The sequence below is a fragment of the Penicillium arizonense genome, assembly GCF_001773325.1.
Source record: "Penicillium arizonense strain CBS 141311 chromosome Unknown PENARI_contig008, whole genome shotgun sequence".
Lineage (NCBI taxonomy): Eukaryota > Fungi > Ascomycota > Eurotiomycetes > Eurotiales > Aspergillaceae > Penicillium > Penicillium arizonense.
In genome coordinates this window covers 59,417-82,407 of record NW_019173285.1, presented here as the reverse complement: position 1 = coordinate 82,407, position 22,991 = coordinate 59,417, and the positions used below count along the sequence as shown (strand labels likewise).

The 22,991-nt window shown below is 50.0% G+C and overlaps 7 protein-coding genes across 7 annotated transcripts; 3 read left to right on the top strand and 4 right to left on the bottom strand.

Moving 5' to 3' along the window:
- Positions 1–198: 198 nt before the first annotated feature.
- Positions 199–950, bottom strand: PENARI_c008G11058 (snoRNA-binding rRNA-processing protein IMP3; the record flags this gene model as incomplete). The annotated part of the gene is made up of 3 exons (XM_022631650.1): positions 199–372; positions 443–803; positions 919–950. 3 exons carry the CDS (start codon positions 948–950, stop codon positions 199–201), a joined length of 567 nt encoding a protein of 188 aa, XP_022488809.1.
- A 231-nt stretch (positions 951–1,181) lies between these two features.
- Positions 1,182–2,741, top strand: PENARI_c008G08840 (uncharacterized protein; the record flags this gene model as incomplete). The annotated part of the gene is made up of 2 exons (XM_022631561.1): positions 1,182–2,168; positions 2,220–2,741. 2 exons carry the CDS (start codon positions 1,182–1,184, stop codon positions 2,739–2,741), a joined length of 1,509 nt encoding a protein of 502 aa, XP_022488789.1.
- A 362-nt stretch (positions 2,742–3,103) lies between these two features.
- Positions 3,104–11,225, bottom strand: PENARI_c008G05255 (type I polyketide synthase; the record flags this gene model as incomplete). Its single annotated transcript, XM_022631452.1, has 5 exons — positions 3,104–3,952; positions 4,010–9,078; positions 9,129–10,464; positions 10,526–10,939; positions 10,998–11,225. The coding sequence occupies 5 exons, from the start codon at positions 11,223–11,225 to the stop codon at positions 3,104–3,106; spliced, it is 7,896 nt and encodes a 2,631-aa protein (XP_022488882.1).
- Positions 11,226–12,816: 1,591 nt separating this feature from the next.
- PENARI_c008G00279 (uncharacterized protein) lies at positions 12,817–13,008 on the top strand (the record flags this gene model as incomplete). The annotated part of the gene is made up of 2 exons (XM_022631272.1): positions 12,817–12,843; positions 12,916–13,008. 2 exons carry the CDS (start codon positions 12,817–12,819, stop codon positions 13,006–13,008), a joined length of 120 nt encoding a protein of 39 aa, XP_022488814.1.
- Positions 13,009–14,719: 1,711 nt separating this feature from the next.
- Positions 14,720–16,057, bottom strand: PENARI_c008G10310 (uncharacterized protein; the record flags this gene model as incomplete). The annotated part of the gene is made up of 2 exons (XM_022631615.1): positions 14,720–15,809; positions 15,888–16,057. The coding sequence occupies 2 exons, from the start codon at positions 16,055–16,057 to the stop codon at positions 14,720–14,722; spliced, it is 1,260 nt and encodes a 419-aa protein (XP_022488731.1).
- Positions 16,058–16,687: 630 nt separating this feature from the next.
- Positions 16,688–18,984, bottom strand: PENARI_c008G01756 (uncharacterized protein; the record flags this gene model as incomplete). Its single annotated transcript, XM_022631325.1, has 2 exons — positions 16,688–18,495; positions 18,591–18,984. The coding sequence occupies 2 exons, from the start codon at positions 18,982–18,984 to the stop codon at positions 16,688–16,690; spliced, it is 2,202 nt and encodes a 733-aa protein (XP_022488632.1).
- Positions 18,985–20,711: 1,727 nt separating this feature from the next.
- On the top strand, positions 20,712–22,746 carry PENARI_c008G07573 (uncharacterized protein; the record flags this gene model as incomplete). The annotated part of the gene is made up of 5 exons (XM_022631518.1): positions 20,712–20,794; positions 20,843–21,062; positions 21,121–21,199; positions 21,265–21,613; positions 21,672–22,746. The coding sequence occupies 5 exons, from the start codon at positions 20,712–20,714 to the stop codon at positions 22,744–22,746; spliced, it is 1,806 nt and encodes a 601-aa protein (XP_022488633.1).
- Positions 22,747–22,991: the final 245 nt, after the last annotated feature.

The following is a 22,991-nucleotide window of genomic DNA, read 5'->3' as shown; positions in this document are numbered from 1 at the left end:
GGATGAAGTCATTAGGATACAGTAGGCGCCGTGGGAAAGTTGCATTTCCAAGGAAATATATGCCCATTGAGATCAATATAATCGATATAACTTCATTAAACATCAATACGCCAAACCCTTAACAGGCCACAATGCACAAGCGCCGGGTATATCAAAGACAAAAACCCAAAATGCTTTTTCTTTTTGACGTGGAATCCATCACAGAAGATCAAAGTCATCCAGCTTCTCACGGTAACGGAGAATGTTCCGCTTGATCTTACTGGAGTCGACCCAGGTCACGAAGTCCTCCATGTTACGAGTAACCAGGAAAGCCGGGTCATTGACAACCTCAGTACCAACACGGACGTGGCCTTGCTCGATGAAAGTGGCAGCCTGCAAAATAAATTAATAAGCATTCGCTCTCATCCGTTTCGAGGATTCATCGGGTACAGGGTAAACTCACAGCCTTGATAGTCTCAACCATACCAGAGCGCACCATGAAGACGGCCAAGCGTCTCCGGCAGAGCGCAGAGACTGTGACTTCACGCTCAACCTTGGACAATCCGGCGCCCTGCTCACGGGATTGCTTGAGGATTCCCATGCGCCACAATTTCTCCAGAAGCTCCGACTCGAGCTTCTTGCGCAGTGGGTCTGTTTCGGGATCAAGCTGGGAGAGCTTGTGGGCGAGCTGGCGTAGGGATCCGCAGAGTGCGTTGTATTTTTTGTAGTCCATCGGGTCTTGGAGGAGGTACCGTTGGCGCACCTGGTGTTCACGGTGGCCGCCATCGGACTTGTAGTTGTGGAAGTCGACCTTCCGGAGAAGCCTGCGGATGATCTTGTTAGTGCATTGTATCTTGTGGCACTGCGAAGCTTTCAAGGTGTGGGATGGGTCGGGTTGAAATTTTTGATGGATTTGGTGGATTTTGGGTAGAGACGTACTTCTTCTCGTGGTGCTTGAGTTCGCGGACCATTTTGGCGGTGGTATCAGCTTACTGATATCAGACCGGATTGAAGTAACGAGACTGACGTTGAGCTGGCAAAGACTGTCGTCCGTGAAGATCGTTGCGATAACAAAAAAATTGGTTATCAAAGCGGTGAGATTGTGATGGCAGGATCCACCGACAACAGCTCACCGCCCGCCCCAACCTCACGTACTCCACGGCAATCATTTCTTGGCTATCGACACTGAGCTTGTGTACAAGATGGAAACCCAGGAAGATGCTACGAGCAAGCAGTCTGGTCGCCCGAGGGTCGATTTGGAGCCCTATAAAGCCGAGGTCGTCGCCCTGCACGAGAAAAAGATGAAGGGTGACGACATTTGCAAGCACCTAAAGCGACAACATGATATCCAAATATCACCGCGAACCCTCACCAAGCGCCTACAGCATTGGGGAGTCAAGAAAAAGATGGAGAACTACTCATCAAACGAAACGCTCCACGCCCGCATCAAGAACCTCTTCTTCGACGTTGGTCTTGGCGATGCGGAGATCGCCACCGTTCTAAATGAGGAGGGCTACAATATCTCACTTCGTACGCTCCGAAGGCTCCGTCACCAGCTTGGAATCCGGCTACGTCTTGACTCACCAACCGGACAGCAGGAACAAGTCCAGGAAATCCTCGAAGCCTTGGTTGAAGAGATGGACAAGGGAACCATTGAAGGGTATGGCAAGGAACTACTGCACAACCATTTCCGCAGCAAGGGGTATGTCTTCGCTCGGGACCGTCTCTATAATGTCTATCGCATGTTGCGCCCGGACACCGTCGAACGCCGGACGAGCGATGTCCCACGGCGTGCTCCTCCGGCGAAGATTCTGGCAGGCCCTAACCTGACCTGGCATGTGAATAACTACTCAAAGCTGGCAAATTTCGGTTTCCGAATTCACGCCGAGATTGATTCGTTTTCTCGCTATGTTCTCTGGCTCAATGTTGGTGTTGGTGCTCACACTGCTGTGAGCGTCCTCAAGCATCATCTTGATACAGTATCTGCTAAAGGCCGTCAACCACGCACTCTCCGATCTGATCTAGAATCCGAAGTACCCCTTTTAGCAGAGGCCCACTTTAATCTACGCCGCGCCGCTGAACCAGATGTTCAGCGGGAGCAATGCTGCGCACCTGGGCGAGCCACAGACACCCATCGTATTGAATCCTGGTGGGCCCAGCTTGCCAAATCAGTAGTGACCCTCTTCTATGTAAGTCGAATTTCTCATACATGGTGTTTCCTGTACTAACCCACGTCGTAGAACTATTTCCGCCAACTCCACACTGAAGGACTGTTCTCAAGCTCAATATTAGCGGACCAAGTCTCTTTACTTGCAATCTACATGCCAATCCTCCGCAGTCATATAAACTCCTACGTCCAGACCTGGAACATACACAGCATCCGCAAACAAAAAGACCACCCAGAACGCGCCCCAGGAAAACCATACATGAATTACCACCACCCACCAAAAGGAGTAGAAAATTTCGGACTATCAGTCGACCAGGCCACCTTGCAACTACTCCAAGAAAGCTATAGGGAATTCAACGCGGAGGAATACCTTCCGCCGGATACGCTCCGGTGGTGTGTGGTGCAACTCCAAGAGCTGGATTTCGATCCTTATAGCCCACCTGCCCGATTGCCCGGGGACGTTCAGCCGTTCCGGTCTGTTTATCTTGCTCTGAGGGAGAGGGCATGGCGGCATGAAAGGTCCGGGGCGGAGCCAAAGTTGGCGCTTTGTGAGACTCCTGGTCAGGGGTTAGAGGGATATGCTCTTTCGCGGTAAATGTCCCATGAACTTAATGAATAAAAGGCTGCAGCGCGCGGGGTTTGCAACAAGGTGTTTCATTTTCAATTTAAGCATATTTAAGCATATTTAAGCATGATTAGCCTTCCTCTTTTGTTTTTACGTATTTTCCATTAACGGGGTCAATGTGTAAACGTTGAAGCTCAAAACTGGAATTCCATGCAAAAACTAATAAGTGTATCCGAAACTCAAAGGTATACACAGTCTCCCAAGTAATTGACAAACAAGATGCAGCAAATATCATGTCTCGTAGCATGGCATTAGGAACGTAAACAATGAATCATGAGAACAGTAAGAAAAAAACCGGTATTTAAGATAAACCAACAGAATGAAACAGCGAATTAAGAAGAGCCTTCGACCAGCCGTGTCCTCCCTGCAATCTTCTCACTTAAAGCTCTAATATTCTCCGCTCCCATGATATCTAAAAGAGAGACTTCAGCCTGAAGCTCCTTCGTAATCCACGAGCGGAACTCCATAGCCACGAGAGAGTCAATACTACCAAATCCAAATCGTTGGGCGTCAAGCTCAGAGGCAGGAATGGCAAGTAGAGAAGCAAGCCGAGAAACAATTCCGTCAGAAATTACAGTGACGACACTCTCGGTGCTAGAAGTTGCTCTCAAAAGAGCGGCAGTGCTGACAGTCTTATGCTCAGACGTTTCACTGGTTTTGGCCGTAGCTGTATTTCGGAAATGGGTGAACATGGAGTAGTTGAGGTATGTAGGCGCAGGCACGCCGTTCTGGCGACACATCTCTGCCGTTGGAAGGCCGAGGACAAGTTGAGATCGACCGGGTGAGTTATTGGTCGGCGTGTTGTCGTTTCGGGGATCAATGAGAAATTCCACGGCTGCGTGAACTTCATCTTCCCTAATGAGCTCGAACAATGGTGCTGTGTTCGTGCGAATCGTATCTCTGTTTTCGGCTACCCAGCCGACATTGGACACACTCCCCAGGTTAATACTAGACGCTTTCAAGCCTCGTGAGACTCGATGTGCAGCTAGTGCATCCTGAAAGGTATTTCCTGCTGCGTAGTTTGATTGTCCACGGTTACCGAAGATGCCTGCGACGGAGGATAACATCACGAAGAAGTCCATGTCGTTTGGCAGGGTCTTGTGTAGATTCCAGGAACCTTCGACTTTGGGTTTGATAGCGGCTTGCCAATCTTCGTAAGAAAGCCCTTCAAAGGCGCCGTCCTGGGGATTTGTTAGCTTTTGTATTGTATCAGACACGCATCGACCTACTCTTAATACCATGGAAGCTTGGATGCATCCTTTGATTGGAGGCAGATAGGAAAAGGTTCCTTCGGACAGTACTGTGAGGCTTTGAATATCTGAAACATCACAAGCAAGTGAATGGACTTTGCAGCCCATGTTGGTGAGATCAGTGATCATTTCCACTTTCTCCGGGCTTGATGCCGATGAACGTGATAGGAAAATTAGATTCCTTGCTCCGCGAGATACCATCCATCGTGCGAGGCTGCGACCTAAACCGCCATATCCGCCGGCAAGAACGTAGGACACATCTGACTCGAACTGATATGGTGTTGTTGGCTGCGGGACAACAGGAATCATGCTCGAGGGGTTCAGGGTGAAAACAATGCTACCGGCTTTGCCACTGCTTTGGGCTTGGATGCCTTCCTTGATTTGAGAAAAGTCCATGACAGTCACGGATTGGATCTCCTTGATCTTGCCCTCAGAATACAAGATAAGACTCTCTCTGAGTCGGTCTGAAAGAAGCGGAGTGAGATCCCCTCCTAGCTGAGCCATCAACGGTATGTTGACCCTATGTATGCTCGCACATCGGGGAATCGACGCCAGATCAATTGTGGTTTTGCCATTTTCATTTGAACCTGCAAACTCGAAAATCTTCCCAAATGGAGAAATGCATTTCAATGTCTCTTGAAGTGCCTCGCCGGATGGCGTGTTGAAACTGATCATGACTCCTTTGCCATTGGTGCATCGCATGACACCCTTGGAAAACATGAAATCTCGACTAGAGAAAATGTGGTGCTCCGGAATGCCATATTCAGAGACGATGAACATGCGTTCTTCAACAGTTGTAACACAGACATATACTTCGGCTTTAATAGCTAGTGCAACTTGAATGGCCGCTCGGCTGACGGGAGCCATACCATCATGGATCAAGATGGTGGGCCAGCTTCCTGCATAACAGCTAATCTCTGAGAGACTAAGTGCATAGTCTGTTGTCAGGAGCGCAACAGGCAGACTGGCCGCCGTTTCGAACGAGATGTTGCTGGGGATCTTGGTTACCAGTTTCTGACAGACTCGAATATGCGTTCGGAAGCAACCGTCTTTGTCGCCGGAGACACACACAACTCTATCACCTGGGCTTAGGCTTGTCACCCTGGACCCGACCTTCGTAACAAATCCGGCAGCTTCATTTGAAAGGCTGTTTGAAAGGCCAGGTGAACTGAGACCAACCGCTTGCGTGTAGATCTCGATCTGGGTGCCCCCCAACGGCGTTTCATGCTGCCGATCAGTAACCCAGACATAGTCACCAGTTCTAGAATCTGGCTCCTGTAACTGAATGGCTTGATCAATGTGACCAATTCGTTGAAGCTGGGGCCCCGATCGAGATGACTGGCTGGCAAGGAATTGATCCGCTGCGTCCCATTCCTTCAAGCGACCAATGTGAGTTATACCATCACGTAGAAGATATTCAGCATGGCGGTCATTCTCTGGCTCATCCACAAATTGCCGCTTTACAATCTTGCAAATGTCTCGATCCAGGTTTCCCGTTTGGCAATTGTTGTCGTCTCCCACAGTGAGGATAACTATGTTTGAACCGTCGGCGTCTCGCTCCCAACGCAACGATCGAAGAAGACCCAGGCTCATGCTTGAGTGCGGGCGAGATTGATGACCAGTTGTCACCCACAAAATGTTGTGACACTTAGTCAAGACCCCTTTTAAGACCTGGTATTCTGATTCACTCATATTGTCGAGGCAGTTGTAATTCAGATCAAGGAGTGAGACGCAGAGGGAATCTGTTCTGACATTATTTTGAATCGCTGATGGCTCCAGAATGAGAACATTGGTATATCCCATCTCCCGTAGAAGTCTAACCAGAGAGTCATCTATGCTCTCTGGGTATGAACCGCTCGTCAGGATGAATGCGTCACCAAGTGTCTTCTGTTGGGAAGCAGTGACAGCAGAAGAAACCAAAATACTCTGCCAAGTCAGATCAGGATCATCAGAACTAGGGTATTCAATATCGACGCCAGAGAATCCCGACGCCTGTAAAAGGGTATCCCATTCAGTTGCAGGAATATAAGGACACCATTTCCTGATAGGTTCATTACCAAGCCACCATCCAGGAAGCTGTCCGAAAACAAGGGGATACCAGAGGAAGTCCTGTCTGATACCTTCCTGCATGATAAGTTGGCCACCAGGTCGAAGCAGAGATCGCAGGTTCTGCAAAGTGGCTTGCAAGTTGGCCGTGGCGTGGATGACATTTCCAGCAAAAATCAGATCGTATGTTCCTAGTTGCAGCCCTTGATCAACTGGATCGCTTTCAATGTTGAGAGATTGAAACTTCATGATATCCGCCCACGGCTGGAAGCGTTGCTTGGCCCTTTCGAAGAAACCGGATGAGATGTCAGTAAATGTGTAGCTTGCTACGCTGCCTTTGCTCTTTTCTGGGTCTGGGGACAAGACGGTAAGGACTTCTGCAGTGAAGCTACCAGTCCCGCCACCGATTTCAAGAATGCTCAAGTCAGAATGATGATGACGAAGGAGAGTCAAATGGCTTTGGAGATGTTGAGGTAGGTTGTAGAGATGGAGGCCCTCCTTATAGACTTGCTCCATCAAATCATCTTTGCCGAACATGAGATGCAGTGGATCAATCTCTTGTCTTATGATCTTGGCAATATTGCGACCCATTCGGGCCGTAATAGCACCTTCAGCACTGTGTGACTCAATCTCTTTGCCAATGGCTTCCTTCAGAGCAGGGTTCTGTGCAACTTGCTGGAATTCCCTGTATGGAAGATGAATGATTTCGTTCGATTTCAGCAGCTGTTGATGATGTTTCATCCAATCAACGAATCTTTGCATATGTAAATCAAGCCTCATTAAATCAGCGTCCTTAAACTCAGTGAGTGCATCTGTGACATAGAGCATTGTGGCAAGCTGAAGCTGTTTCACCCAGTACTGAGCCTTAGTGTCTGTGGGTGCAACAGCGGTAAAACCACAAGAAGTACCTAAATCAAGGAAATGGACATCAGGTTTCCACTCAATCGCACTGCATAGCTTGCGCTCAGCTTTTTGAGGAAGGTCGTTTTCGAGTGGAGTGAGCTCAATGCCATCCATGCGGATACGCTGTGTGTTTGAGTCTTCATCCAGAATCCGAATCTGGCCCTCGAACTTGTGGGACTTGGCTGCAGAAACACGTGCATGCCCTGTAAACTTGTGTGACGGGGCTGGGTTGAGATCTGCTGATACCCAGACATCGCGAATGGAAGTTGGCAATCTGACATGGTCTAAGGTGGATTTTCCAGTGTAATCCATAACAGCTGCAATCATGAGGTGGATCATGCTATCCATGGTGGCAGGGTGGATCAAATGGGAGTGCATGAACTGTTTTGGCATGTACTGTGCGATATCTGGAACAGTCACTGATCCGACGACAGATCCAAGAGCTGACTTGGGACCAAGGCCACTGCCACGGACCTCTGAAAGATTCTGGAACAGTGGGCCAAAAGCGAGTCCGGATTTTTGGAGGTCGTTGTAGATAGATTCGAAGTTGAGTGGACTGCTACATACTTTGTTTGCATGTGCGAGATCTGCTTTCCAAGCTTTCGTCTCCTCTGCTGCGTCACGGCCAGCATCCACGGGATCGGGTGGTGATGCGTGCTCAACCATAATCTGCCCAGTGCAGTGCTCTGTCCACTCGTCGCTTGAGGCATTGTAGGACGTTATGTGGAAGCAGCGCCAGATTCTAGACGTCGATGGGGTATCTTCGACATTGGCCATTGACAAAGATACTTCAATCCCCTCTTTTGTATCAGGTACAATCAAGGCTCTTTTCATAGAAACCCGTCGGAGATGGAATCCGGCGATTTTCGCTGTGGTCTTTCCATCACCAGCTAACTGTCGCGACGCTTCGATGACCATGACGAGATAGCCCACACCAGGGTAAACATAGTTGCCAGTAACCACATGGTCCCTCAACCAAGGGTTCTCGTCCAACCTAATAAAGTGCCTCCATCTGGGTGCAATTGGATTCCAATCCGTAATTGGTGCGCCAAACAGGTCGTGACGTGGGAATTTCCTTGTTCGCAAGTTCTTGCTTAACCGACTCTCATAGAGGATTTTCTCGGTATGCTTGAAGCTGTATGGTGGCAAGTCCACCAAGAGTTGGGATCTCCTTCTTGCTTGTGATTGAAACGCTTGGTTCACGGCATGGAAGTCTAACTCGCAGCCGCTAGCACCTAAGAAGCCAACTGCGGTGAGGATAGTGTTCTGGTTGTGATCTGTTCGTTTGAGTACCGGGAAATACTTGTATTCCAGTTTGGGGCTTTTGGAGGTGAGAGTTTCTTTGATTGCGCTTTGCAGGGTTGAGTGAGGCCCTATTTCCACTAGAATACGCAAGGGATCTGAGTTGTTTGGACCAAGACAGGAAGTAGATTGGGAAGCCATTTCAGTCAAACCGCAGGTGAAAAGAACTGGAGAGACCATGTTATCCACCCAGTATTGACCAGGCAGTTGGTGCTCTTTGACTTCCTTTCCAGTCACAGTAGAAAACATGTGCACTGGATGTGGAGCTGCCAACCGCCTTCCATAAGGAAGCGTGCCCATGAAGCGGAGGTAGTCGCCGGCGATAGCTTGCATGTGAGCTGAGTGGTAGGCGTTCTTAACATTCAATTTTCGAGCGAAAACCGCATCGTCCTCAAGAAGGTCTTTGAGGTAATCAATCAAAGCCTCGTCTCCAGAAACAGTGTTGTTCTTGGGGCTATTTCGACAGGCAATTATTAGCTCCCCAGCGAAGTCCCTCCGCACAGATTCCAGATATGGCTCTAGCTGCTGCACAGGGAGACCAACTGCCATCATTGCTCCTTTTGCCGAGAGTTGCTTAGAAGACACATATCCGCGAAGGTATGCGACTTTCCAAGCAGCTTCGCGGGATAGCTTTCCGGCACAGTAGGCAGCCGCTATCTCACCAGACGAGTGGCCCGTTACGTGTGTTGGGAAAATACCCCAGCTGGCAAAAAGCTCTACAAGAGCAACTTGCAGGGCAGTACACAGCGGGTGGGCAAGTTCGGGCAAGTTAACTCGGAGTGATGTTCTTTCAGTTACCAGTTCATCTAGAAATATTAGCCCAGAACATACAACAGTAGAACAGAAATCTTCTCACCGAGTAGTGACCAGGGACTACCAAGCCGACGAATGTAGTCGGATGCTTCCTCCAGAGACTCCCGAAAAACAGGATATACCATGAGCTCTCGGCCCATGGCTTGATACTGAGCGCCCTGACCAGTGAACACAAATTGAACAGCCGGCGATTGGGTCATTCTTATAGGTTTGACGTAATTGCATTCCGACAAATTCCATGTCAGCTCCTTAACAGAAGATGCCATGACATAGCTCTTCCAAGGAAACTGGGATCTTTTCTTGGACAGAGTGAACGAAAGATCATCGAGGAGTTGTGTGTGGAGGCCTGACTGCTTCATCTTGCACTTGAGATACTTGGCTAGTGCAGATGCATTTCGTTTGACGCCATCCTCATCGAATGCAGAGAGCAGGAAAACCTTCTGTTGGTCCCCCAGGTTTGTATAGCCAGTGGAGGTGTAAGTAGGTGAGGAGCAGAACCCATCAGTTGAAGGGGTGTCATATCCATTCCCTGAGTGATCACTTTCCACTGCGCTATCTGAGAAGCTATGGTCTGTGTCTTTTGCGACTTTGGAAATGGCCAACAGCTGGCGCTTTATATTCTGTTTTGTTGGAACAATCGGAGTTGTGCAATGAGCTCCTGCGAGATGGCGATCATCGAGATAGTTGTAGGCGTCGTCAAGGATGCAATGAGCATTGGTGCCACCAATTCCGAATGAGTTGACTGATATCCTTCGTAAGCCCTGCGAGGGCCACGGAATATTCTCAGTGGGGAACTTGATGCCCCAATCTGCAGCAGGGATCTTAGGGTTGACTTGCTTCATGTCATAGTTGGGCGTGATGATGCCGGATTCAAGAGTGAGGATAGCCTTGATAATTCCTGCCACGCCGGAGCCTCCCTCCAGATGTCCAATGGAAGATTTGATAGTTCCGATGTAGAGCGGAGTATCTCGCCGGCATTTGAATGCGCGTGCAAGGGCGCCGGCTTCGATAGGATCTCCGGTGCTTGTTCCCGTGCCATGGGCTTCCACGAGTCGTGTATCTTCAAGATCCAGACCAGCTCTCCAGTATACCTCACGTATAAGTCTTTCTTGGGCATCGGCACTGGGCACTGTGATACCTGAAGTGCGGCCATCCTGGTTGACACCAGTTTCACGAATGACCGCGCGAATAGAGTCACCATCCCTCAGCGCTGTATGCAGAGGCTTCACCACAATTGTGCCCACACCCTCACCTTGCGCATACCCTTCGGCACGTGAGTCGAAACTAAATGAACGTCCTTGAGGCCCCAGAAGACCATGGTGGCTCATGCCGATGGTCTCTACGGGGTTCTCGAGGATACTCACACCGCTAACGATGGCCTATTTATGCCCACGCGTTAGTCTGCTAGTATTCATCATCAATGACGGCAATAAAACACACCATGCTGGTTTCTCGAGCCCTTAGGCTCTGCACAGCGAGGTGTAAAGCCACCAAGCTGCTGGAGCAAGCTGTGTCAATGGTCATACTGGGACCTTTGAAATCAAAAAACCAGCTGACACGGTTTGACAGAATGGCGTTGGTGACGCCCGTAGGCTTGTACTTAAGGGAAGTCTCTGGGTCAGAATTGAGGATTCCAAGGTAGTCATGGTTGAATCCGCTGACAAAAACGGATGTGTTGGAGCCAACAGCACTGGATAGAGGAATACCTGCATTTTCCAAAGCGTGGTATACATTTTCCATGACCAACCTCTGTTGAGGATCAAGAGTCAAGAGTTCATTCTTGGTAATATTGAAGAAAGATCCATCGAAGTAGGCGGGGTCTTCAGAGAGATAGTGACCTCCTCGGACATGAAACTAGGTACAGAAGGTCAGTGGCTGATAATACCGAAAGCATACAATGGTTACAGCATACTGTTCCCCCGTGTTCGGGGTCAGGGTGGTAAAAGGCGTCCGAATTGAATCTTTCCTTGGGTATAGGTGACCATGTCGAACGGGATTCTAGAAGCAGCTCCCATAGACCCTCGGTGGTTGAGGCTTGCTGGGGGAAACGGTTTGCAAGGCCGACGATTGCAATAGGTTCCAGAGCATCGGGAGCTATGCCTTCGTCGCTGACGACAGTGTCTAACAATAATGGACGCATCTTCCCTGATGCTGGAATATGTACAGGTTGGAGGTGTGTAGGGTATAATAGTCAGATGTAGAAGCAGGATGTAGGAATTGAGTGTAAGATTTAGATAGCGTTGGATGTTGGAATAGGATGGATGCCAGAAGCTCCCTGGATCTCACATCAATGCGGACCGGCCATATATCTAGTCGCACAATCGTCCAAGCGTCGACAATCGCGATGCCCGAAAGAAACGGGATTTGCGTATGCGCTCAATTCCGCCGATCTCTGAGACAGTCTGGACCCCTAGAGCATAATCTTCTGGAGAGTAGTTCATGCACGAGCTACTTCCTCACGTGTAAATACACAACAATCCTTCGACGCTTCAACTACAGTTATTAAAGAAAGTATTATGATACATTCATGTAATAACGTGGATCCGTTACACAAAGTCTCCCAATCAAATCACAAAATATAGTTGGAATCCGGTTGTCGCGTGTTCCCCATACATGCCCTGTATAACGTTGTATAGATCCATATGCAGCTAGCTACATATACTGCAGTCTATGCAATCCAAAAATATCGAACCACAGAATCGGATGCAAGGCCAACAATTCCGAGACGCTGCACCTCCGGAGAGACGCATATTACCGTTTATTTGTAGAACCCAACTTCAGCTACGCACGTTTGTGGATCGCTGTCATATCCAGTGTTTTTCAGCGCTAAAAGCTATTATTATCGAGCTGTGATTGGGTGGACAATATGAGAAAACCCGCCGACTGCGACAAAGCCCACTAGTCACTTTCCTAGCTTTCCATCCCCTCCCCCACCTCTCTGTTTGCAAAGAATCTTCTGTGGAAGCTCCTCCTGAACTATAGTGCGATTATTCTGCAAAAGGTCGACTATTTAATATTAGCTGGTATACTCCTTGCCTTCCAGAGCCTTTTTGCCTGCCATTATATGTAAAATGTGTTAGTTATTAGAGGATTAATTTAAAAAAGAAACAATTGCCGAATGAACGATCCAATTGCACTAGGTATTGTTTAGGGTAACGTTACTTAAACCTTACATCCCTGCTAGAACACAGTACACCCCTGCTAGTTAGTACATTGCACGACAAACCCCGAACACTTAGACTAATTTAGTGCCAATCCAAAACCTATCATACAACCTATCCAAACTCCCAAACCCATGAAACAGCAAATCTCCACATCGCAACTGGCGACCAACACTCTGTTTGTACTATAGAGCTCCTCCCGACCCCTCGGGACATTACTGATTAAGGAATAAGAACTACGCCCAGCACCGTGGCTAGACGCCATGATTCGGGAGCTCCACTGAGTTCCTTACTGCCGTCAAAGGAATCCCGGCACCTGCATGCAGATATGTAAACCCCTCCACTTAGTTACTTCCATTCTCTTTGAGATGGTATGCAGGGTATCGAATATAGATACGAGATGCGCAATACAGATAAGCACAACGTACATCGATACGAACTTCCGCTGAGCGACGTTTCAAAACAACGCCACAACGTCCAGTAGTTTGGTTATTTGTGCTTCATTCTGCAGAACCGTATATTCGGATCGAAGACGCCTCGCTCCGCAAGCCTAGAACTAGGGACTGCATCATGCCCTGGCCCAGTCTTGCCGCCGAGGTATGTATCTTCCTTGCTTCTAGGGGCTCTACGTTCAACGTGGACGGTTAACATTGGCTGCTCGGATGTCAGAAGCCCGTATATCGGATTCCCCATATTTGGGGTTCGTGGTCGGAGATGCACGATGACGTCGACGAACATGTCGACTCTCTAAACTATGTCTAAAGTACCTGGGCTTGGCTGTCAACATGGACGAACTGCTTTGTGTAGCGGATGGCCCTTTTCCTTGCCGTGCGTCGTATCCTGGCCCCTCGGCAATGCTTGTAGATCATGAGTAGTCCATACGAGGGTACGGCTATCCATTCTGGCCATCCTTTCATATACCGAATACCCTCGGTCGAGATATCATACTTTGCCGAGACAGTCTATTTGGAATACAGAGCGGGTTTGTGGAGAGATGAGCGTTTGAATTTGGAATGACAGGTGGGTCCGGCTTATTATTTAACTTTAATTCTGTCCTCGGTTCGTTTGGGGTTTGAGCGGGGTTTGCTAGGTGAAGTGAGAACGAGGTAATTGTGGATGTTATTTCCGATGGAAGAGGAGCTGAATATGCATTGTATTGGTAGTTACTGAAAGACATGGTCTCATAATATATTAGAGTCTCAACATGTTGATGTTCCAAGAACATATTATAATATAACTTGAAGGGTAATATAAGCCATGGCGCATGTATAGCAAAACGAGCACATGGCGGAATCACAGACCTTAGAGAACTCTATCATATCAACACTCAGACCTCAAATTACCATTGAACACGCTCCTATCTAATCCCATCAACCTCCCCAAAATCCGTATCCGCCAAGTGGAGAAGCTTCCAGACCAGTTCGCCCAACCAAACCCAGCTCAAATGAGCGCCAATCTGTCTCGCACATCACATCGCACCCCTTTCATTGACATTAGGGCTCCACCAAGATACATGGACATAGATCTCTGTCCGAAATGCCGGTCAAGAACAACACGTCGGCAAGTGTAGTTGAACATGGGGCTTAGTCCCAAACCACTGTCAGTATCCCTGCTTGATCCTTGCTCGATCCTAGCTAGCAATCTATTACGGCTAGACCGAATCCCCAGGGCGCGCTAACTCAAGCCGGATGGCAGTTGGTTAGATCTAGCTTATGCGCTGTACATGTATTCTCTCCTTCTTTTCTTTGTTTGCCCATCCACCGCCACTGCGGCTTGAAAAGGGGTGTATGCATTGCGAACAAACGGTGCTAGTTTGTTACTGAATTTAGTTTTCAGTGCGTTGGCGCTGTTTGGGCTTTGGGAATTGTTTTTGGGGCTGTTTGGGTTTCGGGGTATGTGGCGGGTCGGGCGATATATATCCACGTGTGGGTGACAGTTACTAAAGTTAGGGCTGGAGTTAGGTGCGCTGATGGAATTTGGATGAAAGGAAGATATTGTATTTGCCACTACGCTGGTTATGTCGACTATCATTTCCGAAGTATGTCAAATTGAGGACTCTAACGGGTTTCTACAGTAACGTCGTTCATATACAGTTTTCTGGGAGAATCTTGCCCCATCCAAACGGCCGACTTCCGAGCCTTTCCCTGGCCCTTTGCGAGCGAGCTTTGGGTGATTTAATGCTTAACTTCAAGGGCGGTGCGGCGGTGCCTAACATGTAACTTCACGCAGTCTGTCTATACCTGGCCAACGGCCGTCGGTATTACCCAACGTGGCAATATAGGAACATGAAGTTCTAGAGGCCGAGGATAACGAATCGTGCTTCGCATGGCTCCGAATGACTTGTAGTACATGTCTGACCAAGGTCTATGCTCACATTTAACTACCAGGTCTAATATAATCCAGCCCAGATCAAATGCACGCTAGCGTCAACAGTATAAAAGATGAAAGCAAGAGGGAATCAAGAATCTAATAATCACAACTCATCCTTCCCTTCAGGCGAGTAAACAGGCCTCCCGCTATCCTTAGCCAAATCAACACCGACCTTCTTGTGCCACTTCTCCCAAAGCGAATGGAAGTCCTTCTCCATCCCACTCTCCATCTGATCCGGCAAAACAACAGTATATTCCACATAAAGATTCCCAGGCTCATCACTGCCCTCATTCTGATCATGCAAATGGCCATCGGAGTAAAACGGCATTCCCTCGCCCGCAACAGTCTCAACAGCAAGCGGCTGCACAACCTGACCACGCCCGCGTCCAAGCCTAACAACATGCCCATCAAGATGCGTAACATCCCTCGTCCATCCACCCATCCAAGCCTCTCTCAACGAAAGCGTCTCCTTCCAAAACAAATCCCTCCCCTTCCTCCGGAAGAACGTCCCATCAGTCCGTTCCTCGTTACTAACCCCCATCTCAGGCTCCTTCTCATCAAGAATAACAATCAAATCCCCGGCAATCCAATCAGGACTTTCATCCGCCTCATTCTCAAACACAAGTCTCGTCCCCTTATCCATCCCAGGCTCGATGCTAGCACTGGTCTCAATCTCCTTCCGCACAACCCGATTACCAGCACACACTGGACATGGATTCTTAATCTTCTTCCCCTTCCCTCCACACGCATCACAAGCCATCTGAACCTGCTGGAACATTCCCGGCGCAAGCATGTGTTTCTGGATAACCACGCCCCGCCCAGAACACCGGTCACAAGTGTGCACCACGTGGTCCTTGGATCCGGTCCCCTCGCATGAATCGCAGATCTGCTGCTTCTCAACGAGGAAGTTGATTTCCCGGCCCGTGTAGAAATCCCGTAGTGGTAGCGCGGCCCGTACTTCCATGTCTGGTCCGCGTCGGTGGCCCGGCGCATGGCCCGAGTGTCCGCCACCGCCGAAGAAGCGCGAGAATAGGTCGAAGGGGTCGTGGCTTCCGCCGGCTGTTCCGCCTTTGCGGTGTTGTTCGACGCCGTCGTGGCCGTATTGGTCGTAGACTTTGCGGAGGGTGCTTGTTGAGAGGACGTCGTATGCGTCGGCGATTTCGACGAATTTTTCGCGGGCTGAGTCGTCGCCACTGGAAAGGGGATTTAAATTAGATTTGCTTGCGAGAAGTGTGGAGGATAATGGGATTGGGGAAGTGGTGTTCACTCACGGATTCTTATCGGGATGGTATTTCTTGCTCAGTGTTCGGTATGCCTTCTTGATATCCTTCTCTGAGGCAGACTTGGCCAGTCCAAGGACTTTGTAATAATCCTCGGCGGCAATGACGACGACTGAGAATAGGACGACGGCTAGCGCAACTAGGAAACGTAATAGTTGCATTTTGGCGGGTTAAGCTGCGCGCGCAGCTTGTGTCCTCTATTCTGAAAGCGATCGTTTTCCTGGTATATTGCTTGTTGAGTTTTGGTGTATCTCCCTCCGGCTCTGCTAAAAGCTTCGATCCACCTGTCGGAGCTGCAGTTCGCAATTTTGTTTTTGGTGGTGGAATGGTGGGGATTGTTCGTTTATGGAGTCGGCATGGAGTGTGTTGGTTACACTAGGTTAGGTGTAAACCGAGCCGCTGACCTGGGGGAATTGAGAGGGTTGTTGAAGGTGGGTGTTAGCTCCGCATGCTGATAGCTGGACCTACTTTGATATGTGGCCTGAGAGGAACAATGTTCAGCCGGGTCACGTGTATAGATAGGAAGTGCAAAAGGGAGATGGGAAATGGAGTTGTAGTAGAGATTATATTTAATTTATGATATTTGGATATTTGCAGTCGAAGACTAAACTGAAGATGGTATTAAGTTCATCTGTGGCACAGCTTTTGAGTGTTTGTTACATGCGCATCGAGTCATTTCCATTTCAGACATATCCAAATCGTGAATCATAAAGAGATCCTTCACAGTTTGCCAAATTGACAGATCCCTAACAAAGACCAAATCACGAATCAATCTCAATCCCAATCCAATCTCAGTTTCTTCCAGTGATATCAAAGATATCATTACGCCACGTATGGCCTAGTCCCTGCGTCTCATCCCCATTATCAATAGCTTCCTGCGCACCAGTCGCCTCATCATGCCAAGTCTTAACAATACTCCCAGGAGCATAGACACCCTCGAAAGGCCCACTCTTTAACGGCGTAAAACCAATCCTAGCCTGGACATCCGAGTCGGCAGGTTTAAGTCGCGCAAGCACAGCTTTGATGAACGAAGCCAGATCCTGCGGATTAGCAATACGCGCAGCACGCAGACGCTCCCTCGCAAAGACCAACTCCCGATTCAGCGCAAGCGCCGCGGCGACAATCTCCTCGGCAATCTTCTTTTCCAGAACACGACGGACAAGATGTTTCAGGAATGGTTTTGTCAGCCAGAGCAGAAATCTCCACCTGCTGCGCGTGACGCTGTAATCCAGTTTGTGGATGCGCACACGCACGCCGCGCAGTGAAAAGATCTGCTCTAGGCGGCCGCGACCGACTTCGATGTCGAGGGAGATGTCGATACCACGGCGGTCAAGGTAGAAGCTGGCGATGCCTTCGTCTTTTAGGTGGAAGAGGCCTGTGTGAGTGCGGAACCAGTAGCCGAAGTCTTCGGCGCTGATGTTTAGGCCTTGGATTGTTATTGTGAAGGCTGTTTTCATGAGGGTTTCTGTGCGTTTGGAGTGGGTTTTTACGATGTCGATGTCATTGCGTGTGAGAAGATGCATACGGTAGGGGAGGAAGGAGGAGAAGTTTACTGTGTGGCCTGGTTCGAGGATTAGGTTTTCGAGGAGTAGATCCATTTCCGGGGCGGATATTTCCAGTCGTGGGATTGGCACATATTGGATTGTTCGGAGGAAGACTGGGAAGAAGACGTTCAATACGTCGGCTGGGAGGTCGGTTGCTTTATCATTGTAGGCGGCCCAAGCATGCTGATATACCTTCTTGGTGGCGTTGATTAATTTGAACACGGCGGGGTCTTCGGGGATGCTGCGTAACGTCCGCTTCGCTTGTGCTAGGAAGTTGTCCACGTCCTTTCGTAGAGTCGTCTCTGAGCCGACTTTTTCGGACTGTTGCTTGAGTTCGTCCAGCTTCTGTGGCGCCGAATCGAAAAAGGCAGGGTCGGTGAGCATATCCTGCAACGAGGTTCCGACCTCTCCCAACAGATCATCGAATTCGGGATCCTTATTCGCGTGGCGAAGGACATCATGGAACTTCTGCTGAAGCCGATCCCATTCTTTAGCGTCCCCAAAGGAGCGTAAGAGGACCCAGAATTCGTCGACCGCTCGCTTTAGATCGACATTTACATCCAGATCTTCTTGAGCGACAGAGGTAGTTTCCTGTGCAACATCGGCGTAGATCTTAGCATAGCGCTTAACCAATTCAGCGAGTGTCGAGACCGAGTCGGAGTAGTCAGTTCTCTCGCGAAGCCTTGTAACAGCTTGCTTCAATCGGAACAATAGAGTATCCCTCTCTCGACCAGACAGATGCTCTTTCGCACTCTCCACAGCATCATGTCCAGTATCCGCAGCGCCTTCGCCAACAACATCTGCGACGTGTGTAATCTCCTCCCTCACCTGATCCGCCGACAACTCATGACCAGCGTCAGCACCAGCCCCATTCAGCGCCCGAGCCTCCTCTTCAGAAGGTTTAACCTGCTCCGCAACAAGCTTCGAAGATTCAGCCAGAGATTCGGCAGTATCAGCAAAGATCTGCCTCCCAACAGTAACGACATCATCAACAAAAAGCCGAAAATCAGCATTCGTCAAGAGCAACCCCCCAACCGTGCGGAAACTATCGTAAGCTATAAAAAGGCATTAGCGAATGACTATGCACAGAGAAACCCAATGCCAAGCCTCCCCATCCTGGAGAGACATATGCTAAGGTAGAGCGACCCACCAGCTTTAGTATCAGCCCGCGCCTTCACGTGGGCAGCCTGCTGCGAAACCCTCCCACTATCCACCGAGATCCGCGAACGGGCCAGGCGCCACAGGAATTCCTGGAGCTGGTCGTGGCTGTTCTTCGCCGCGAGGAACTCGATGAAGGTCTGGATCCACAGTCGACTGTCCCGCACTAGCTGGCGACCGACGCTGCCGATGTCCTTGTTGGCGAGATTGAGGACATCTGAAGCGAGGAGGGTGCGGAGATTGCTGATTGTTTGTTCGGTTGTTGGCATGTACCCTTCGGAGAGGGCGCGAACCATCTGGTAGCTATGTAGTTTTTGGTGGAGGCGACGCTGACGCGAGGTGTCGTCCTCGTAGCGTGGGAGGAGCGGTTCTGTTTCGGTGGGCATTCTGGATTAGGCCCGATGGGCAGATTTCTAGGTGGCAGGCTTAGGGTGAAATGATTTGTGGTGTGGTTTGGATGTCCAGGTGTGATGATGGGGATGTTGATGGGGGCTTGAGCTAAGGAGAACCTGTTTTGGGCGCATGACGACACCTGATGTCACGTCAATGTTTGCTTTATACTAGCTATTCGACATAACTGACAATTGAATTCAATTCAATTGAATCCAATTGGAATATAATTAATTAGATAGTTGGGTAGGACTAGGGATATTGTATGGATGGATAGCTGTACTCCGTATTAGCTGGACTAATCGGTATGGATCGGATGATCGTCTGGGGAGAGCTATGGGAGTTAACCATTGGGTCATGTCCATAAGGGTCTCCATTGTCTAGACCAGGGTATACACTAAAATATGTATTAAAAATATTTCCTTTTTTTCATTGAGAAAACAAAGACCTGTACTCAGCAACAGCCCGACATTCTGAGGCATTTTCCGACATATGATCTCATTCCAAGGGAGAATACGTATATAGCTTCACCTCCTTGCATCTCCCACGCGACACTCACAGGCCAAGCCCTGACAAGCCTTCCCAACGTTGGGAAGTGCTGGGAAAGCACTGACGAATCCGCTCAGATGATGCCCTGTACGCAGCAGAGAAGAGTCTAATAATTATTAATAGAAGCCTGACACAACGGACAAGGGATCCAATCAGTGCGAGGCAGATCCCTAGATTCCGAAGTCGAGCTGATGTGGCCAGTGGATGCTGTTCCAGCCCTGGAAAGGGAAGTCCGAATGAGAAAAAAATAGTGGCCGTGCTGGATATGTATATACCCCTGGGGCCTGTCGGCGGCTGAGGCCATTCACGGAGCAGATATCACCAAGACGGCGGATTCGAAACACACCGAAAGGACTCACCGGGGAGAAGACACCGGATGGTTTTCCTATCGAGGCTATGTAAGCGACAATTGAGCGGCAGTCTCCGTCGCCGGCCGCCGAATCTATTTTCCCGTGATCTTTCTAGAAGGCAAAGAGGGAAAAAGACTTGCGACAGGCTAAGAACTCCACTTCGGCACTGTCTGCGGCTCTGGTAGCTCGTAGCTGTGGAGTCAAAGGCGCAAGATCCATGGCGGTCCCTCCCCGGCTATAACGTCCAATCAGAGGGAGCTGGAAGTATTCACAGTTCTACACGTAAATGTCAGCACTCACAGGAGTATACTACTGTACTTGCATTCTCGTGATATGCATCACACACGTCAAGACTCATCTGTACTGCGTACTGTAGCTCCCAGTCACATAAATCCCGCAACTATACGCTGCAATCCCTGTGATGTCTCATCTCCAATATTCAACTGATCTCCGCATTGTCGGAGTCGGCGTCTCCACCCTCCCCTTGCTCTCTCCAAAAAATTTAAAAAAAAAAGCTTTGGATCCAGATTCCTAACTCTTTCACGAACAACGGTTCGCTGTCACCACCGAAGATGATACCCACATGGGTCCCTTCCGTGACCTCCCCGAGTCTTCCCGATCTCGAATCATGACTCTTTTGTTACTATACGTTGCCTTTTGTCCCGGTTAATTCTCTGGTTCTTTTTCCACTCGGAATGCTCGCTCCCCAGGGGAAATTTAATATGTTGCGTGTACATAAAAACTGCTCGACGTCTGCTCCCAGGTCTCTTTTTTCTTCATACATTTCCACTTCGAACTTGAGTAAGCAATCTCAGTCGATCACAATGGCTCGATACCCTCAAGTGTCTACTCAAACCCGGTCGGTGCATGCCACCGCAGCGCCCTTTGTCAACCACGCCTCGCCAGCGTAAGTCAATCGCGACGAGATGCTACGAGCATCACTGACCTCGTATAGTGACGCCAACTACGATACTGCCAACCCGTCATACATCCGCAAGTACCTGCGCACTTACGGCCTCACTCCCCCTCGCGCCGAGGGCTACGAGACCCAAAAGACACGATGCCTGGCCCAGCTCGGTCTCAAGAACACCCCTATCGACAAATTCCTCTACCTCAGCACTCTGCGCAAGAACAATGTGCACCTATTCTACCGTCTCGTGACCGACCACCTCAGGGTACGTTGAACACACGTGATTGGACCGGAGCAAAACTAACATCCACGGATCCCTGCAGGAATTGACGCCTCTGATCTACACCCCAGTGGTGGGCGAGGCCTGCCAACGCTGGTCCGAGATCTACCAGCAACCCGAAGGTAATTCCCCCGCATGAGATTCCCCCGCATGAGACGAATTAGAACCGGAGCTAACAACTCTGCAGGAATGTACCTGAGCTGGGAGGATCGCGGGAATCTCGCTTCCGTCATTGCCAATTGGCCCCAGCCCAATGTTGAGATCACATGTATCACCGATGGCTCCCGTATTCTGGGACTGGGTGATCTGGGTATCAACGGCATGGGTATCCCCATTGGCAAGCTTGCTCTGTACACTGCCTGTGCGGGTATTCGTCCCGAGGCAACCCTGCCTCTGACTCTCGATCTGGGTACCAGTAACAAGGCCCTCCGGGAAGACCCGCTGTACATGGGTAGCCGTCGTGACAAGATCTCCTCCGAGGAGGAGCGGGAGTTCTTGGACGAGCTGATGGGTGCTCTTACTGAGCGCTGGCCCGGGTAAGTGACTCACCTTCACATGCATCTCGGGTGATCATTAGTCTAACAAAACTTCTAGTATTGTCATCCAATTTGAGGATTTCAAGAACCCCTTCCCCGCTCTTGAGCGTTACCGTGATCTATACACCTGCTTCAACGATGACATCCAGGGTACTGGCGCTGTCATCCTCGGCGGTGTCATCAATGCTGTCAAGCGCTCCGGTCTGCCCTGCAAGGAGCACCGCGCTGTGTTCTTTGGTGCCGGCAGCGCCGGTGTCGGGGTTGCCCGTCAGATCGTCGAGTTCTTCATGCGCGAAGGCATGACCGAGGACGAGGCCCGCAACTGCTTCTACCTCGTCGACACCAAGGGTCTCGTCACTGCCGACCGCGGTGACAAGCTCGCTGACCACAAGGTCTACTTCGCCCGCCAGGACAACAACGGCGAGCAGTACAAGACCCTCGAGGAGGTCATTGACCACGTCAAGCCCTCCATTCTCATGGGTCTCTCCACTATGGGAGGTGTCTTCACCCCTGAGATCCTCCGCAAGATGGCCGATTGGAACACCGCCCCTCTCATCTTCCCCCTCTCCAACCCCTCCTCCAAGTCCGAGTGTGACTTTGAGACGGCCGTCAAGAACACCGACGGCCGCTGCCTCTTCGCCTCCGGTTCCCCCTTCCCCACCTGCACCTTCACCAACTCCGCCGGCGAGACCCGCACCTACTACCCCGGCCAGGGCAACAACATGTACGTCTTCCCCGGTATCGGCCTGGGCAGCATCCTGTCCAAGGCCGTCCGCGTCACCGACAGCATGATCTACGCCTCCGGTGAAGCCCTCTCGCAAGCCCTCACCTCCGAGGAGCTTGAGCGTGGCCTCCTCTACCCGGACATCACCCGCATCCGCGAGGTCAGCATCGTTGTCACCCGCAAGGTGATGCGCGCCGCCCAGGAGGACAAGGTCGACCGCGAGACTGCGCTCCGCTCTATGAGCGACGTCGAGATGGACAACTGGATCAAGGCCCGCATGTACGACCCTCACACTGAGGTCCGCGCTCTGGAGCGCGAGGTCGGTCACCTTCTCTCCAGCCTCGGCACAATCTCGCCGCCCCTCACGGCGAACGGCTCCCCTACCGAGGAGAAGAATGCTAAGCTGTAAGATTTGATTGTTTTCTTTTCTTTTGCTACCACTCATCATTCGTGGCGCTTGCATTGTTTCATCTTTGTCCTTGAAAAAACATCTGTTCTAATCACTGTCAGCGCTTAGGATCTCTGCGTGATGGACTCGCATGTCACTTGTGACTTTTCCTCTTTCTACTTATTTTGGTTTCGAGCGCGCTCTTCTTGTCCCTTTTTTCATCCTTCTCTTTTTGGGATTGGACACGATATTTGTTTTCCTCTTCT